Genomic DNA, 18,939 nt, shown 5'->3' on the forward strand with positions numbered 1-18,939 from the left:
AAGGCCTAATGGCACAATGGCTTCAAGGTCTGTCTGTTGTAACAAAAGGAGTTACTCAGACCCTGCAGAGACCTTTGCCTGGGTGTTGTGCTGCATTCCTCCTTCAGAAACCTCCGCCAAGCCCAACTGCCAGCTGTCACACCCTGCTCCTCAGCCCTTCCTCAGACCCACTGATGTGACAGCTGGCAAGAAGAGACTGCTGCCCAGCTGGTGGAACAGGAAGCAGTGTTCCCTCAGCACACAGGCAGACGTGGCAGGTGCTGCTTGGCACCCCTCAGCCTCACATTGCTGTAGAGAGGTGGGGCAGCACCCGTGAGGTCCTGCAGGTGCCTGGAAATACCTTCCACCATGGCAGCCTTGACTCCCAAGAGCAACACTGTAGTGGAACACTTGGCAAAAGGCAGAAGGGACCATCCTCTCCCACTTGAAGAGAATTTAGGCATGTTTGTTACTGCTGTGTTTAACATGCCCCACTTTCAAGTAAAACAATTCCTGTTTAAAGAAATGTAGCCAAGAGCATGAAACTCCACTGTGAATGTCAACAAGTTGCCCAAAGGTGCCAGGGTCAGTTCTCCCTCAACACAGAGTTGAAATATCTGGAAGGCTCAGAAGATGAGGAAGGAGGTTGAAGTTGCACAGTTGGCACTGATAAATTAAAGGTGAGCATGCATTACAGAAACCCTTTTCAAGCATCTGTATGCAGAGAGATTGAGAGAGAAAAGATCTTCTAGACAGAAACTTCATTTACACTTGAGCCAGAGGTACAGGAACAAGTAAAAACCTTCCCCTATACTAAGCATAGAAGATCCCTTTAACACCTACAGCTGAATTTAAAAAAAACACTTAAAGAGTAAAAGGAAAGCCACAGCTTCAGAGTCTTTCATCTGACTTTTTAAACCAAACAAGAAGGGCTACCTGTAGTCACTCTGAGGTAGGTGATGCTCAAAGCAAGGGTATTCCCTGTAGAGTTGAATCATCTCGTGCTTAGTGCCTAGGAGAGGAACTCTTCCTGTCATTAATCAAACTGCAATTGCCAAGTATCTTAAGAGAAAATGGTGGCAGTAGTTGCTTTTTTAATAGTTTTTTTTATGAAGCTTTTCAGGCATTTCTGCCCTCAAAGAGCAAGACAGTTTATCAAATACACAAAGAACCAATTTCCCTCCATTATATACATTATATACAATTGAGTGATCAGTTCCTTCATTGGGTTTTCCCTGTAAATGAGACTCTTCATTGTCGATGTGAATGAAGAATACCTTCCATAAAGTACCCAGCCAGCTCCTCAGCTGCAGTGTAGCCTCAGTGTCAGCCACTGGAAACTCCTCATGTAAAACAGAACTAACTTCTGCTTTTAGTCTTCCCACTTACACCATTTCATGACTAGCTTAAGGCTAATTTTGAAAAAAAAAAGCAGTCTTTTAAAAAGTCTATTTTTTTTCTTGTCCATCTGTCCACTTTCATGGACATCACACAGTAGCAAGTCTCTCTTTAGAGGTTTTAGTCTCTGAGGGCTGGATTTTTGTGGTGTCTTGTCGAGGTAATCCATAGAGGTAAATAGAAATACACACCAGGAGAGCACCCAGGGAGAAGGTAACAGCTGAAAGGAGACAAAATAGTTTAAATAAATACATTCATATAAGAAACCTTCAGCAAGCCATGTAAGTTATGCTGTCTGGACAACAGTATTGAAATTACCCAAAACTAAACAAGACAGCAAACTTGATAAGTCACAGCATTTAGCTTCATTCTCTGTCATTGGGATCTCTTGAGTGTTTACAATCCCCACACAGTTCCAGTTGGTCTCATAGTAAGAATGTGGTGGTGGTGGTCATAAAAGCAAGAGTAAAGCATCTCCTGCAGTCCCAGGCGCCATCTGTAGAGGCTTACATTACAATAAACTTAAATCATAAAAAGCCAGGGGATGTAATAAAATGCCCTGTGATAACACCTTTTTTGCCTTTCCATGTCTAGACAGAGTTATTAAGAAACTCTATTAATGAGGCTTTCACAGAAAGATTATTAGTCCAGGTTTGATTTGTGTCAACTGTCAAGAAAACACTGCCCAAGTAAGTTTTTAAAATGTTTTCATCCCTTGCTTTATGGTACTCTCTTGTAGACAAACACTGATTATGTTTTATGCAAACTTTCCTTAAGTTTTGTCTCACTAATACTACATCAAAAAGCTAGTTTTCCCACCATCTTCCCACACCATCTTTGGGTTAAGGTAGGAAACTACCCACAAGTCAACAGTGAAGGACTGAGCAGGAGTGCTGGGCACAGTATCAGACACAGACTCGACTGGGGAGAAAATTGCAGAACAGCCCAGAGCCATCTGCTGTTTCCTCTCAAAGACATTCAGCACATCAGTCAGGCACAACCCCAGCTGCTCTTTGACTTTCTCTCGTGGTGTCTACAGCAGATGGAGAAAGTAAAAGTTAATGCAGTACTGGGTGTAACTCATTAGGGATGTGTAAAGCCCTTGAAGAAACAGCTGAGGAATTAATTTGGCACTGGCTGTACTTAACAAGAAATAATAACCTGTAAACAGCTGTATCACTCATAAACTGCATCAGAAAGTGATGCATGAAAATAAAGCTGTTTAAAGCAGAAAGGTTCTTTCTGTTTGAAATTGCAGATGCCTCTGAAAGAACAAAGCCTTTGAAAGCAGAGCCATCAGGCACCTTTGTGCACCACAACAGGGACCGATGATGCATTAGTGCACAGGAGTTCTGGAGAAGACCTGAAGCTAAAACCAGAAAAATGGCGAGGTTTGGCTTTGGTAGGAGCTGCGTGCAGCAGGCTGGGCAGGCAGGGAACATGCACAGCCATCAAATCAAAGGCAAAAAGGCACTTACTTATCTGGAGGCCAAAGAGGATGACTGATGCCACAGTAGAGAGAACAATGGCAGCCGCTGCAGAAAAGCCTTTCATGATGTTATCTGTGTACTTAACAACCACCGAGGTGTAGAGGCCACCCACGCTGGCCAGAACTGGAAGCAGATAGGGTGTTACCATAAGTACAGGTGCAGTAGGTTACTCTTGAAATGATGCATTTTACTCCACTAGTGTGCTCCTACTTTGGGCTACATTGTCCTAATTAATGATTTAATAGATCATTCAGGGGAATGGGATGTCTACATGGCATCCTGTAAATAAGATATAACTAATTTTAAATGATCTCCCTGCTAGTCAATTATTTAGGCTGCTGTTTCAGCACAATTTTATATTGGGTAAGTGAATAACTTCCAAGAAAATAGTACTTTTAAATAAAATTCCTCAAAACACAGTTAAGAGTGTGTCATACTGAAGTTGTAACGTCCTGCAATCAGTTGTATCATTGTTAAAGAAGAAAAACAATGTCAAAGACAAAACCCACAAGATACTTACAGACAACAAACCAGACGTAGTATGTGTAGCCATAGAAAAACCCTTTCTCAAGAACTTTGGCTCCATCTGACATGTACACAACAAATAAATTCACCACAATCCCAGATAAGTACAGCTGAATGTTCCTCACCCACAAGGAAGTATCTGAACTCTTTAACACCTTTTCAAAATAAACTCCTGAAAAAAAAAACAAACAGAAACCCGAAAATATTTCAGTGAGAAGAATGATTCATGGTTTATTGCATTTCAAAACCAGACAACCTCTTGGAGCCAGCAATCTCTCAAGGTCACTGTCTGTGGAAGACCACTGCTGAACACCAGTGATGGATCCAGGGTTGGTGCCGTCACTCCACAAGGCTCAACCCTTGTACAAACTCCTTTATATCTGGGTGAGCACGAGTATGCTACGGCAAAGGGACGGTGAATGTTCCTCTCTTACATTCTCAAGTTCTTCAGATTTGTAACTAACTGAGCCCTATAAGGAGTTACTGTTGTCTCATAGAATCTTTTGTTAACTTGTTTCAATTAGTTAGGTTTAAGTGCAGTTAAAACCTTCAGGCCTAAGCCATTGGTCAAGTCCAGGGCAAAGTTTAGCAAGGGGATCCGCTTTGACTCAGCGGGAAGGTCTCCCTCACTCCTTATCCTTACCCTTTATCCTTACCCTTTCCTTTCTCTACCCCTTTTTAATCCACAGCCTCCATGAAAATAATTTTGTGTTGATTTAAGTTTTAGATTTATTTTAGTCCGTTTTTTTTTGGAGGGTAGGGTCTGGGAGGATCTGTATTACCTCAGTACTGAAACTGAAAACTCAAGAGCTTTGTGCTGCCAGAGCACTTGGCAGAGCAGCTCGTTCTGAAACCACAGCTTCAGGGGATTACAAGTGCAAATCAAAACCAAGGCCTTCTGCTAATTGAAAATACAGGTTGGTTTTGAGGAAGTGGAATTCATTTGAATCTAAAGCTCTAGCTCTTGATACTACACTGAAGACCATTATTTTTTGCTTTGCATTACTGAAACTCCCCAAATACTTCTTCATTATTCTACTTGGGAGGCATTTGTCAGACTAAGAGGCAGACATTTGGCAAGGCCCTCACCACCTGCCTTTTTAACCACTGCTCACCCAATCAGGACTCTTCCAAGCTCTGGAACTTCCTCTACATTTCAAAACAAAGAAAGCAGTTTGCAGGACTCTTACCAGTGACTTCCATGGCCTTCTGGTGAGAGCCCTATTGACTGGAAGTTTATTGGTGATTAGTATCACACACCATCCTTCGTACAATGTGAGAAACTCATATGGAACCAACAAAGGTGGCACAAAGATCCCTGTGTTAGAAGCCCTAGGCACACACCCCTTCCCCCCCACAAAAATCCCCGAATCAGCTGCAGGGAAGGTCTTTCTACTCTTTTATTAGTGAAAAATCCAATTTATAATTTAATAGAATACAGTGAGTACTTATGGTGAATAAATGAGAAGGCAGATTTATACACCAGGGGTTCAAATAAGTATAAAACTAAGGAAATATTGTATTATCTCATAAGAATATAAATTTTTGAAATTTAAAAAACAACAACAAACTAGTACTGTTAATGACTGCAGCCTTTAAAATAACCCAGAAAAATTACCTTGAGATTTCTGCCCCCTGAGAAGACCCAGAGAGCACAATGAGGTGTAATCAACATAACAGAAATTTGGCTTGAGTATGAACCATACTTGTAAATGCTATAAACTGAGAAAACAGTAGGCAAATCAATAAAACTATGCTACTAGATTTGTGAATACACATTTCACAAATCCACTAGGCAAGAAGAAGGAAAGAATGGGGGCTGATGAGGAGAACCTACTTCTCAGAACTGTTTTAAGTCACAAAGGATTTGCCATTAAATTATCCCTCCAATACTTTTAAAAGCATTGCTGGGGCCCTGGATACTTGGAAATTATCACAGGATCAGCAATTTGAAGAAAAAGCTTCTTTTCCATCTCTAAGTGACACACAACCATTTTTGCATTTTGCTGGACTAATGTTGACTCTGTAAAACATGGTCAGTCCAGAAACTGGAGGTCTAACGGCAAAATAACTGCTTCATGTGAGCGTGGGAAGGAAGAACAGGAAGGGAATTTGAAAAGAATTTATGTTTTCAACATGTAAAGCCCCAAGGGCACAAGGAGCTCTGTGGATGAAGCACACAGTCAGTCCCTCCCAGCTGCCCCAGAGCTTCAGCTGTCAGCAAGGAAACCCAAGCTGCAATCCTTTTGCAGGAGAAGAAAGCCCTAAGTGTCTAAGCTGCCTGCACCAGCCTGTCAGTGCTCTGAATTTGCAGGCCTTTGGAAGCACAGCTGTTGGCCCACATTATCTGGGAAAGCAGGAGTTTTAGGAGACTGAAGGCTGTATTTTGTCTTGCAGCTTTGGAGCACCTATTTAAATGAGGAAATTCATAACCTTCCAGGAAAAGCTGACTGAGCTCTACATAGTTTTATTTAGTATTTCTGCTTCAAAGTGCCTATTTTACTGAAATGACACCAAATAAGAATGACACTCTCCTCCTATACCTACCAGAATGTTTTTCCATGAGTAATGAGCATTTATGCACAGCACAAGATCATTCTTGCAAGATTTTCCAGTACTAGAGGTGGATAGTACCTTGTTTTTCACAGGGGAGAGGAGAAGAATCCAGTTTACAGTCAGGGGAATATGCCCCTGTGAGCCAAATTTCAAATTAACAAGTAATTTGCATTTCTTTGTTTCTGAGCACCAGTTCACTTGTCCCAAAGTTTTAGTGTCCTTCTCCAGAAGCCAGAGAAAAAACTACACTGAGAGGAGACACTGGTGGTAGAACAAAGCAAAAATAAACAAAACCAAAAATCCTTCACTGAGTTTATCCAGGCTTCCTGCTACTACCCTAACTCTCTGCCTTCCTCATGCTCCCTCTACATCCCATTTTCCACCTACAGAACTATGGCAGTGTGTATTTCAGGTCTGAGCTGGTACAGAACTGAGTGAGGAGCTCAGTTCCCCTTGTAAAAAAAATGCAAGTATTTCATGTGATCACCAAAGGGGAGCTATTCACTGCAAAGTAAACTTTATAAAATTGATGTACATTAATTAAATGCATGGAGTGAGTCATTATGCTGCTCCCTACAGTCTTATTCACAGCACTGAAAGACACTTCCAATTGCAAACCAGCCCTCTATGTTGCATTGTGTAAAACCAATGGTACATGCTCCTATCATTTGCTTGACAATGGGAGTAATTAGGTTATGACTCTGCCATAATTACCAAAAGTAGAAGGCAGTTATGGGCAGAGGGAATAAACTATTAGAGGAAGACAGTTAACAAATGAAGAATGTTCAGTTTCAAGCACTGAGAATTTTCCAGTTCTTTAGATACAGCCCACATACAGAAATAATAGCGTACCTGCAAATCCTGAGCAAAACACTGCCACAGCAATTGCTCCAAACCCTAGCCATGGGTTCTGCTCCACCTGCAACATCAACCATCATTTTAAAAAGGATACAACACTTCAGTCATTCACAATAATCAATTCTAGAGTGCTGTGGTTTAAATTCAGCCAGTAACCAACCCAGCTCCTCACTCATTGCCCCTAAGCCCCACAATGGGGAGAAGATTTGAAAACAAAAGGTAAACTTGTGGGTTGATACAAGCACAGTTTAATAACTACATCAAAATAAAAATTACTAATAATTCTACTATTAACAAAAAGAGAGAGAGAGATAAAACCCAAGAAAACTAAGTATAACTACATCAAAATAAAAGTTACTAATAATTCTAGTATTAACAAAAGGAGAGAAAGATATAAAATCCAAGAAAACTAAGTGATGCACAAAGTAATTGATCACCACCTGCTGGCAGATGCCCAGCCCACCCTGCAGCAGCAATCAGCTCCTCCTGGCCAAATTCCCTGATTTTCCATAGTGGGTGTAACATTGCATAGTATGGCATATCCCTCTGACCAGTTCAGCTCAGCTATCCTGGCCGTGCTCCCTCCTGGTTTCTTGTGCCCCTCCTCACTGGCAGAGCACGAGACACTGAAAAGCCCTGGCCTCATGGTTAAGCACTACTGAGCCACAATTTAAACACCAGTGTTACCAACATTGTTCTCATACTAAATCCAAAACACAGCACTGAACCAGCTACTAGGAAGGAATTTAATTCTCTCCCAGCCAAACCAAGGGCACAGAGCTATTTCATTAAGTAAAGCAAACTTATTAGCATTTCACTGCAGCACCACGTGCCCTTGCTGATCTAGGGCTGTCCCTCAGATCAGCTCAGTGTAGCTGGGTGGTGTTTCCCTTTCTGTGGGTGCTCTCACAGTGCTCAGAGGCACTGTCCCCTTGGCTGTGGCCAGCACTCCCAGAGGCATGACCTACCTTTCCCACTAATGCAGCTGAGCAGCAGCTCTGACCTAAGAAACAGAAGACACTTGTTTCTCCCTACAACAGTATTAGGTCAGTGCCTCTGAAGGGTGTGTATAAATGACATACCCACACTACACTGGAGTTTTGCTCCTAATTCCTTGCACTGCTTTGATTCCAAGTTCTCTGTTCCAACAATTACAAAGTTCAAGGCCAACTGCTGGAAACAATCTATTACTCAGACTAGGATGGTGCATTAGGTTATGGTGGCTGTGGTAATTTATACTAATTGTAGCAATCCCTTGCATTTCCAAAAAAGTGAGACCAGAGCAATACCACAAGCCTGCCTGAACTGGTACACAGAAAGGTGAAAGCCAAGGATCAAGCACCATTTATTCTTTACCTGAAGAGGGAAAATTTTAACTCTTACCTGTACTTTTGTAGCCTGAGCAGGCTCCCACTGAACAAGGGTAACACCGCCACACAGCATGAAGACAGAGAACCACTGCAACTTACTAAGGGTACGGCTCAACATCAGGACAGTACATAAAGCTGTACAAGGGATCTTCAACTGGTATGTCACCTAGAAAAGATGGGAATGTAGTGTAGAGGACATGGTTTCATAAACTCCTCTAAAACAAGAAAATAAGATAGAAAATTCAACTACAGAATGACAGATTTTTATATTCATTGATTTCCTACACATCCATGTCCAACTACAACAATGTGAATTTGAAGTGACTCTAGCAGTGAGTGGCTTGGCTCAGAAAGCCAGAGCTCTGCAGCACAGTGTATGTTCTGAACGGAACAAAGCACAGTTTCGCTTTTAACACTGAGGCTGAAGAGAGTGCTGCATGCCAGGCAGATACCTGACACATGTGCCTAATAAACCTGGAAAGAGAAATATATTTCCAGGTCTGCTACTGACAGAAACCTGTATTACCTGGTAGACTGCAGCATCCAAGTTGCTAAGAGCCACGAATGCCATATTGTTTTGGACAGCGTACACCACAGATGGAACACTTAATTTCAGCAGTTCTTTAGGACTTCCGAATACATTTTCTTTTAAAGATGTTATTAATCTTGTCAGACTTCCAGTTTCTCTGCAAAATATTAGGAGGGCATTCCTAAACTGGTATTTTAAAACAGAAATCAAATCAATGAATCCCTTGGGAGGGCTGAAAATTCGTCTTCCATGATCAGCTGTACTTTCTGTTCATAAAAGAAAAAAAAGGTTAACTGGCAAAAAACAAGTGAGGTTTTCAACAAGTAGAAAGCCCTGAAGGTGAGAGGAACATTATGGAATCAGGAAGTTGATGCATTAATGTGTAGCAGTGTGCCAATATAGGCAGTGGAACAGAAGGCTGTTGTTCACATCTCCCCTTTTTTACTGGGTATTAATGTTTGTGTGTGATGTTAAATGTCCATGATTTTCCAGATCCCCTTTAAACTAGGCCTCACAGTACAATCAAAAAAGGATTGTACCCTTGCACACTTCTTACCTAGAGAAACCTCTCATTCCTCAGTCAGCCATGGGCTCCCAGTCTCACCTGTGCTGTGGGAGAGGCTGGGCCAGCAGCAGCACACACATGAAGAGGCTGGCGGGTGTGTGGGGGCTCCCTGTCGCCTGTCCCTGTCTTTGCCTTTCACACCTCTCCTCCAAGTAATTTCAGTGTGTGACGGAGCAGGCAATGGGGAAGAACGTGTTGCTGCTGGTTGCTTTTGCAGTTTGCTGCTCAGCTTTTCACAGCTGCCCTCTGCATTACTGGTACTCCCTCATTGCTTGTACATCAATCTGACATTTGCTGCTTACTTGTTGCTGCTGCTTCAGTCCTCTTCCCAGTTCTCCCACAGCTCCCATTTCCAATCTTCTCTCGCTTAGCACTGACAAATACCAACATCCCAAATCATTCCTGCCCCCTCTCACAGGCCTTTCAACTTGTAAGCTGTACTGCTCTTGAATTTAATTTTCCTTGTGTTTCTATTGCACACTTGTATGAATAGCTTTAACCACCTTGTTTCAGCATATTTTTTCCTTTCCTGATCAACCACTGACTGCACTCCAGTTGTTCAACTCTTCCTCTCTGAAGATTTACAGGCTTTACCCTCTCATGATCCTTCCATCCAAATTTCTCTCCTTCCTTGCCTTCCTCCCTACTTGCACCAAGCATTTACTCTTTTATTTTCCCCTGTAGGGAGAGCAGTTGTTAGGCAGAGGCAGCTGCAATGGATTCTTTTTGCATTTTTCCGTAACAGAAAGAACACACTGAAAACCAGACATGTCTGTCCACAGAGAATAACTGTGACAAGAAAATCCATGGACAAATAGCACTTAAAGTGAAGTCTGCAGTACAGGAAAGGGGAAGAGTTCATGCTACAGCTCACCATGGTTAATTGCACTAGATACAGAACTGTATAAAATGTTAGGAGCCATTGATGTTATGGGCAGATTTTTTTGGTTTGTTCAATTTCTGAATGTATTTATTACATTGTCTAGGATTGGGAGAAAAGATGTACAAGAAAATTGGGTCATTGCCAAGTACACCTGGACTAAAGTACTTCTATCTCAAATGTCTAACTGAAAATAAAATATTTAGCACAGATGTGGTTCTACTCTAAGAAAATAAGAAGTAAAAAAAAAACAAAACACAGAGGAATAACATCTTCTATTCATTGATACTAAGGTGGGCTGTCAAACAAGAAAATAATACTTAAACTATAAAACAATATTTAAAATAATTTAAAACTAATTTTTAAAATAATTTTTAAACAGCTTATGTTCCAGACCACGCTCAGTGAATTTGTTGATCACATTTTTAAAGTCACAGCAGCAATAGTAACTTCTGTCTACTTTGACTTCAAGAACAAAATCTCAGCAATGAAGAATAACATGTGCCTAATAATCACCACCTTCCCTTTAGATTCTGAGGACAAGAAGCTAAACTATCTAATAGTTCATCTGTGCAGTGGATGTGCTTTCTGAAGCAGGCACTTACCAGCAATCTCTAACTGTAGGTTGAATTCAGTACATGGCCAAAACACAACTTAAAGCAAACCTCCATGTACAGCTGATAATGTAAAATTAGGTTCAAAGAAGTACACTGCAAGATCGAATTAGAAAATAAACAATTATCTAGCTTGAATTCAGCTTTCTTGATGTTGATCTAGGTTTGAATTTTAAAACATTATCAATTTTCTTTGTAGAACGGTTCAGGTTAGAAGAGACCCTAAGATCATCTTGTTTCAACCTCCCTGCCATGGGCAGACACAATTTCCACTAGACCAGTGTGCTCCAAGCCCCATCCAGCCTGGCCTTGAACATCTACAGGGTTGGGGCATCCACAATATCTCTGGGCAGCCTGTCTCAGAGATTTACCACCCTCACACTAAAGAATTTATTCCTAATACCTATTTTCTTCCACTTTAAAGCCATTTCTCCTTTCATAAATTCATTACCCTAAAGCCAGTTTCTAAGTATGAAGATGTGAGAGATACTAATAACTATCACTTATGCAACAGAAAAACACATTTGTTAGAAAAGCTGAAGTTAAAACTAGAGTTTGCAAAACAGCTCTGCTTTTCTTCATCCATGACTAAGTAGTTATGTACCAGTTAAGAATGTAGCAAATGCTATTACCAGATGGTGAACAGGACTTTAAATAAGCATGAGAAATGGAGAGGATACTTCAGTTAACAATTAGCACAGCTTAAACTATCATAAGCTTCTCTTTTGAAAGACAATTCTTTGGCATTCATCCATTCAATGTGCCCTCCAGGAGATGCCTTAAGAGTAAACAGTGAAGGCATCATGTAATAATGTGTAAGAAAACAAACTTGGCAGCTGGAACTGTGGGAGAGTTGTACTCTAGTACCCTGTACACTGCAGTTACCAGTGCTATCTCTTTCAAAAAGCAAAGGTACCCACACAAATGTATGCTGCTGTACAGTAAAAAAACAGGTCTGGTTACTGAACTACAAAGGCACCTTACCTGGGGTGAGACAAATTGGTTAGGATTTAAAACTGAAGGAAGCTGTAAAGGAGACAGGGAAAGAAGCTGTGCTGGAATTGATGCTGTTCAGCATATTCATAAGTGATCTGGAAGAGGAGGTTACTAGAAAGTTGGCAACTTCTGGACCCATCAGTATGCCAGACACTTTACCAAGGAGAGGTGAGCTTGGCCTGATGAACAGTGTCTGCTGGTGCCCATCTCTCCCTCAGCTATGGAGGAAAAACCCCACCAGCTGACCAGATCAGAATAGACCTTATAAGCCCCAAACAGCTCAGTGAATCTGATTCTTCCCATTTTAACTGGTAAATAAGGCTCAGGTGTCAATGAATGAGAAAGAACCATAAGAAATGACCACCCCTAAATTACAGCAACTCTCTCTCATCTAGTTATGGAGACCTGGCAAAAAAATGCAAGTAGTTCTTGGATGGCACCAGCTCAAGGATGGCATCAGCTTCAGAGAAATGAGCAGAACCCTTAGGAAAGGAACTGAGGCTGAGAGAGAACACACTTCATTCTCTGCCATGGCATATTCATATCCTGACTACAGCATGCAGCTCTGGATCCTGTTTCCAAAGGGATGTAACAATGCTGGAAATGCTCTAAGGATGGGTACTATGATGATCCCAGAAAAATTAAACTAGGGCTCCTGGCTTAGAAAATAAACCAGTGATGAAAACGCAGATCTACAGAGTTATGAAAAGCAAAATGAAGGAGGAAAGATTATTCATCACATCTGTCAACACAAAACAACAGGCTCCAAAAGTTACTGCCACAAGCTAAGGGAAGCTCAGCCCATGCTTGCCCCCTTGGCTACACTTCCATTCCACACATCCTCTGCTGACAAAGGGAAAATAATGGGCTACAGACACTTTTTGCTGTGCTGGGCTGTTCTGAAAACATCAACATGCTAAGACTTCTTTCTGAGTTAAACATAACTTAGTTTTTAATTATTTCAAGTAAAAAAGACCATTCATACATTTAATGAACAAAGTATTACAGACCCTTAACAAAAGGGATTGCTTACCCTGCTGCACTAGGTATATTACAAACAGCCTGAGTCCCAGGTGCACAAGATTTGACAAATTACCCACACAGGTGAGGCTGCCCACAGGTAGCTCTCTACCCTCACTATTGGGAAGCATGGGCTGCTTCAGTCTCCAGAGAGGAAGTGGAATCCTCATTGGTCACAACAGTGAGAGCCACAGCAGAACCACGTGTCAGCAGAGTCATTTCTGCCAGCATTTTGTGCTGACAGGGTGTCCAGGGTGCATGTAAAGAAAAACAGACATTCCCCACTGGACATATCTGCCTTTTCTAACACATTCCATTTAATGAAAGGTTAAAGAAAAAAAGCAGTTTGTCACAGTTGCCTCACCAAATTCAAATATCACCTCACTTCTAAAGCAAGTAAAATGCCATTTGTGTGTTAAGAGGCAAAGAGCTGATGAAAATCTGAAGTACATCATGTGACTGCATGAGCACATAACAGCCAGCCTTCTGATGTACCACAAGCCACAAAGAGAGACAGACACCCTAAAAGAACAAATTCTATCACAGCAGCAAGAACTGGGCTTTGGAAAATAGAAAAAAATAGAAAAAGAGAAAATATAGAAAAAATCTTTATATTCCTAGAATATAAAGATTCTTCCTAGGAAGCCGAAAAGGAGAAAAGGCAGCAGACTGATAGCCTCCATACTTGAGATGCTCTTGCATGGACTAAAGTTCTAGTTCTTAGCAGCAGTCTGCGATTACAGAAACTACTATTTTTTGATCACAGCCTTTCAGTATTGGCTAGCAGATTATTAGAGACAGCAAAATGTCTGTCTGTAACATTGTTTGGGAAAATTTACTAGTAGGAATTTTAACTAGTTAGAATTTTATGTAACTCAGCAGATGATGGCTCACAGTAGATGATCAAAGTCCGACTTTCATCTACACCAACATCTTAAAGACCAAAACATCATGGATAATCCATGCTGACACTCTGAAGTGATTCCAAAAATAGAAAATATGTAGAAAGGTACACCTGAATATTGTGCTGTGTACAAAGCCGTTTCAGTTGATGAGGACTCACAAGCTCTAACCTGCTCTAAATTACCCTTCCACAGCACCATTATCCAGCCACATTCTCAAACATACCTGCACTTCAGGACCCGAGAATCTGAGGTTAGAAGCAAGGACTGGTTTTCAAAACACTGATCAGCACTCCCACACTTACTTAGCCAGGATGCCCAGGCTCAGGAACAGCTTGATAACTTCAGTGACACACACAGCTGTTGTTGAAAAGTAGAGCTCTGTCTCCACTGTCCGGGTGTACCGCAGTGCCACCGTGTACGTGGCAGCAACCAGGGTCATCACCGTGAGGCAGTACAGCTTGAACAGCAAGCTGACATTTTCTGAAACAAACAGAGGGAGACTCAGTGTGACCCCCATTTTCATTTAAGAACTGAAACAGTGTGTTCTCCAGCTGGAGGTGTGTATCGAATACCACTGTGTCAGCAGACAATAATTACAATGTTAGGAAACACTTTCCATAAAAAAAATTTGGTTAAATTTTACAGCCTTCTCAAAGAAGCTTGTACAGGAACCCCAAGTGTTTGAAAATGAGATGCTCTCTTGCCCTTGTAATCATCCTTCATTCTAGAAAAAACTAATTATACATTAACATTTATCTAATAACAATCAAAAACTCTCTCAGTGCTTTCCTGCTCTCTAGCTGACAGTAGGCACTCACTCTGAAATGGCATCTGCTCCTCCTCATGTAATATACTGAACTCCAACACAAAGAGCATTGGCAGATTAGCAAAAGCAAAAAGAGAGGAAAAGTTCAATATAAGCAAAGAAATCTAGCAAATCTTAATAAAAAAGGCAGCGTTTCTGTCAGCCCTATTTTCCACTTAAGTTAGTAAAAGAAGATTTTGCTCTGAATGGTGATGGCTCTTCACACAAAGGACTGAAGGACTTTCTTGAAAAAATCCCTGTGGAAAGGTTTAAGGTTACGGCTCTTGAAGAAAATTAAATCACACAAGGACTGTGTATCATTTGTGTTATCCCCTCTGTCTTCCCCACTGATGTATTCCTACAACAGCAGCAACACTTGTAACAGTTGAGACCTGGACCAACTACCATCCTGCAAAATTTTGGAGTTAGCCTGTCCAAGGTCCCTGGAAGACGGCAGTTTTTCATCCATCCACACTCCTCCAAGGCCTGAGAGCTCCATCAGGCCACTCCAGTGCACTCCCAGGTCAGGAAATGCTGAGCCTGCATCTGAACCAGCTGGGAGAACAGCACACAACTCCAAATGGGATTTCTCTGCACAAAGGCAAAGCCCACCACGAGACATCAGCCAATGTGTGGCTTCTACAAAATCCTTTTTCGCACTGGCAGATTGTTATGCTTGGCATCTCTCTGGTGGGTATTGGTCATTCAGCAGCACCTTTGGGGCCACTGTCATGTTCTAAATACCCTAAAGAAAGGTGTTTTAATTGGTGTAAGTTTGTATTCCTCTGCTGATTAGGGATTGAGATAGAGGATAAGTAGTTTTGTAATAACTTTGTTCATTTAAAAAAGGAATGAGTCGACCAATGCTTTGGTTCATGTTACTTTCAAACCAGAGATGTTTTCAATTGCATAACATTTCTGCAAGGTACAGTTAATACCTCCTGCCACTGCAATCATTTAAATTAGCTACTTCCTCATAGATAAAAATCTTATCCACGTCAGTAACCACTTTTAAAAGGTAGAGGCAATTAGTTTTTGGACTAACAATGCTTAGAAGAGACTTACAAGCTGTAACCCATTTTTAAATTAAATTTGGATTGTGGGGAGGAAATACAAGGACAACCGGGAAATATAACTAACCCCATCTGGTTTTACAAAAACGTATCTTCAAATGATGTTTCAGTGCTGACAGAAATTATATTAATGCTGTGATTTGACACACGAAGATTTTAAGTCTATGCACCACCAAACTAAAGCTAAACTTCATCCTTGCCTCTAGTAACTACTCTTAAAAAAAAAAAAAAGCCCCAATTTGACAATGGTTTGCAAACTTGGATAAGCCAAAGGCAGCAAGACATAACAAATCTAGTATCTAGACTAGATAGTTCCAGCATTATGTAAAAAGGTATTTGTAATTCCTTTTTGGCCTGGACATTTCTTCGGCTGGCTCCCATGTCTGCATCAGCACCAGTGCAGCAAGGGGAGCAGAAGAAAGCATAGCTGGGGCACCCATAACTTCTGCTGAATAAATCTGAACTTACACCTGCCTAAAGAAAAGAAAAGCTGGAAGAAGCTTTTGGTTTTTTTCCCAGTAAATCCCACCTGGATGAAATTATTTCTGGCAAAAAGGGACCAGACGGGCCAAAAGCCTCAGGATAAAAGTGTGAGCCTCCCACACATCTCCACGGCTGATCTCAGGGCTCTGCCAGGGCTCCTGGAAGGCAGCCCCGGGCCAAGCCTGGCACGGGAGCACAGCCCGCTGCCTGCCCGGTAATTTGGGGTGGCAGGCGCCCGGCACACACTGCCGGGAGCCTCCAGCCCCTCACCCTGCCGGGAGCCTCCAGCCCCTCACCCTGCCGGGAGCCTCCAGCCCCTCACCCTGCCGGGAACCTCCTGCCCCTCACCCTGCCGGGAGCCTCCAGCCCCTCACCCTGCCGGGAACCTCCTGCCCCTCACCCTGCCGGGACCCTCCTGCCCCTCACCCTGCCGGGACCCTCCTGCCCCTCACCCTGCCGGGAACCTCCTGCCCCTCACCCTGCCGGGAACCTCCTGCCCCTCACCCTGCCGGGAACCTCCTGCCCCTCACCCCGCCAGGCCCCGCCAAGCCACCGCCGGGGCTGGGGAGCCCCGGGCAAGGCCCTCCATGGGCGAGCTGGAAGAAGGGCAGGCGGCGCCGTCCTGGCGGATTGAAGCCCTCCTGGCTTGCCCGAGGTTCTGGCTTCGGGACCATGTGGGCTCTGGCCTCGCTGTACACAGTATCCCTGAGAATCAGGAAATAAATTAGGTTGGGAAAAACGTCTGGGGTCATCGAGTCTGACCTTTGACCGGACATCGCCAAGTGAACTACACTGTACCCCGAAGTGCCGCATCCAGTCTTTCCTTAAACATCTCCAAGGATTGTGACTCCACCACCTTCCTGGGCAGTCCATTCCAGCAACTAAACATCTCCAAGGATTGTGACTCCACCACCTTCCTGGGCAGTCCATTCCAGCAACTAATCATCCCTTCTGTGGAGAAATTCCTCCTAATGTGCAACCTAAGCACACTCCAATATGCACCTGGGTGCGGCGGCGTTTCCAGGGACACCTGCGGTGCCCACAGGGTGGGCGCAGGGGATGTCCCTGTGCACTGACCGCCCGCGCCTCGGGATAAGCCCCAAAGATGCTGCGGCACGGTCAGAGGGGAACTGGTGGAGGGGGAGACGCGACTGTGGCGAATCCTAAAGGTGGAGGCGTCCCGGGGACCCGGCAAGCCCCGTACCGGGAGCACCCGCCCCCCACACGCCGGGAAGGCAGCGGTGCCACACCGCGAGGAGAAGCTCCCGGGCGGCGGGAGGAGAGCGGGAGGGCGGGAAAGCAGGCGGGGAGAGCCCCTCCCCAGCGCGATCCCGCAGCTCCGCGTAGCCCCTTCCACCCCTTCTCTCCCGCGGTGGTGGCGCCCGGTGCCACAGCCCCCAGCGCGGAGGACAGTTCCACTCCCTCTGGCACGGGGGAGGCAGGGGGAGTCTGCGCGCAGGTCGCGTTTCCTCTTGGGAAAGCGGGTGGAAATTGCCCCCGTTCTCCGGCCGTGCCGCCCACCGGGAGCCGCGGGACCCGCCGGGCACCCGCACCGCCGGCCTTACCTTTCGGAGGCGACATGGTGCTCGCCGAAGGCTTCAGGACTGCCGGGCCGGGGCCGCCCGCCGTGCCCCGCCGCTCCTCCCATCGCACCATAGAGTGCGGCGGGGCCGCCCAGAGCGCCCCGCCGGCCGCGCCGAACCATCGAGTCGAGCTCCGTCCCGTCTGGATATCCTGGAGAGCATCCTGCTCCACCCGGCCGCGTTCCGCCGCTGTTTCACTGGCAGCAAACATCCAGGAATCTCACACGCGTCTTTCTCATTGCCAGGAGCAAGCTCGTAGCCACCGACACGCTTCTGCCGCGAGAAAAACCGAGATGCAGGTTACAGTTGTATTCCCCAGTATTTTACAGCACTGCAGTACCTTCTCCAGTGGAAAATAACAAAGTAGGATAAAATGAAATTTCAATCATCGGCTTACTTTTAAACAAAATGTATTTCTGGATTCTTGAAATACCAGTTTGTTGGTAAGAACTGTAACATAAAAGCCTCAAAGCAAATTATGATAATATAGAGAGATCACAGCAATAATAAAGAAAAAAAAAAAAAAGAGCTGCAGCTAGTAATTGCATTGATATTTTAATAAGTCTAATCATTGGTGACCGCTCATAATTTAAAAACATGGAGGAACAGCACATCTAGCTGCTACTGATTAGTTTATTTTCCCAACAGAGAAAACCACGTAGTCAAAAACAATTTAGCAAAGTTCTTTCTTAGTGCTCCCCTTACACTCCTTTGTTTTTTTTTTTTTTTTAATAATGCTTTGGGGATTAGTCCCTGTTGTGTAACTTTTAAAAGTGAAATCAAATACCTTGGAAAACAACAACAGAGTGCTATCCTGCACAATGCCACAGAAAAATCACTCAGCAGCTTGAATCTTCATTGTCACAATCTTGTCTAGCTACAAGCCAGGAAACCACACTGCATCACAATGCACACACACACAAAAAAGATTTTGTATGCCCTATGCAATCACAGTTGTGCACCTGGACATTGTGCAGACAGCAGCTTGAGAAGTCTTTATTGTCATTAATTTGTGTTTTCACAAACAGAAATACCATCTGCAGTTGCATTGATCAGACCTGGCATATAATTCTTTGCCACAGTGACATAAAGCTAAAAACTTTTTCTCTGTTGTGCTTTAGTTTTTCAAACACAAGCAAAAGCTTTCAAAAAGGGCCCCTGAAGTCAGGTTCTGTGGTTTGCAGTGTGCTCACCAGTACACTGTTTAGCCAAGAAATTGCTAGAGTCCTAAAAGGGTGTCAGAACCACCCAAGACAGAAGCCCTCTTCTTAACCTCCCAGCCTTGGTCTGCACTCATTGGGCTGGGTTAA

At 43.5% G+C, this 18,939-nt stretch overlaps 1 protein-coding gene across 1 annotated transcript; it reads right to left on the bottom strand.

Moving 5' to 3' along the window:
• Positions 1–952: 952 nt before the first annotated feature.
• On the bottom strand, positions 953–17,840 carry SLC35A1 (solute carrier family 35 member A1). The gene is made up of 8 exons (XM_058802286.1): positions 17,612–17,840; positions 13,988–14,165; positions 8,703–8,862; positions 8,190–8,342; positions 6,801–6,867; positions 3,388–3,564; positions 2,856–2,990; positions 953–1,597 (listed from the first exon to the last, which is right to left on the bottom strand). The coding sequence occupies exons 1-8, from the start codon at positions 17,838–17,840 to the stop codon at positions 1,467–1,469; spliced, it is 1,230 nt and encodes a 409-aa protein (XP_058658269.1). The 3' UTR covers positions 953–1,466.
• Positions 17,841–18,939: the final 1,099 nt, after the last annotated feature.

The sequence above is a fragment of the Ammospiza caudacuta genome, chromosome 3, assembly GCF_027887145.1.
Source record: "Ammospiza caudacuta isolate bAmmCau1 chromosome 3, bAmmCau1.pri, whole genome shotgun sequence".
NCBI classification, from domain to species: domain Eukaryota; kingdom Metazoa; phylum Chordata; class Aves; order Passeriformes; family Passerellidae; genus Ammospiza; species Ammospiza caudacuta.

Coding starts and splice junctions, on each gene's coding strand:
- SLC35A1 (XM_058802286.1), bottom strand. CDS start 17,840: ATGTTTGCTGCCAGTGAAACAGCGGCGGAACGCGGCCGGGTGGAGCAG. Junction 8,863..13,987: donor AGCCTGGGCATCCTGGCTAA/GTAAGTGTGGGA, acceptor AATATTTTGCAG/AGAAACTGGAAGTCTGACAA. Junction 8,343..8,702: donor TGGATGCTGCAGTCTACCAG/GTAATACAGGTT, acceptor CATCTTTTCTAG/GTGACATACCAGTTGAAGAT.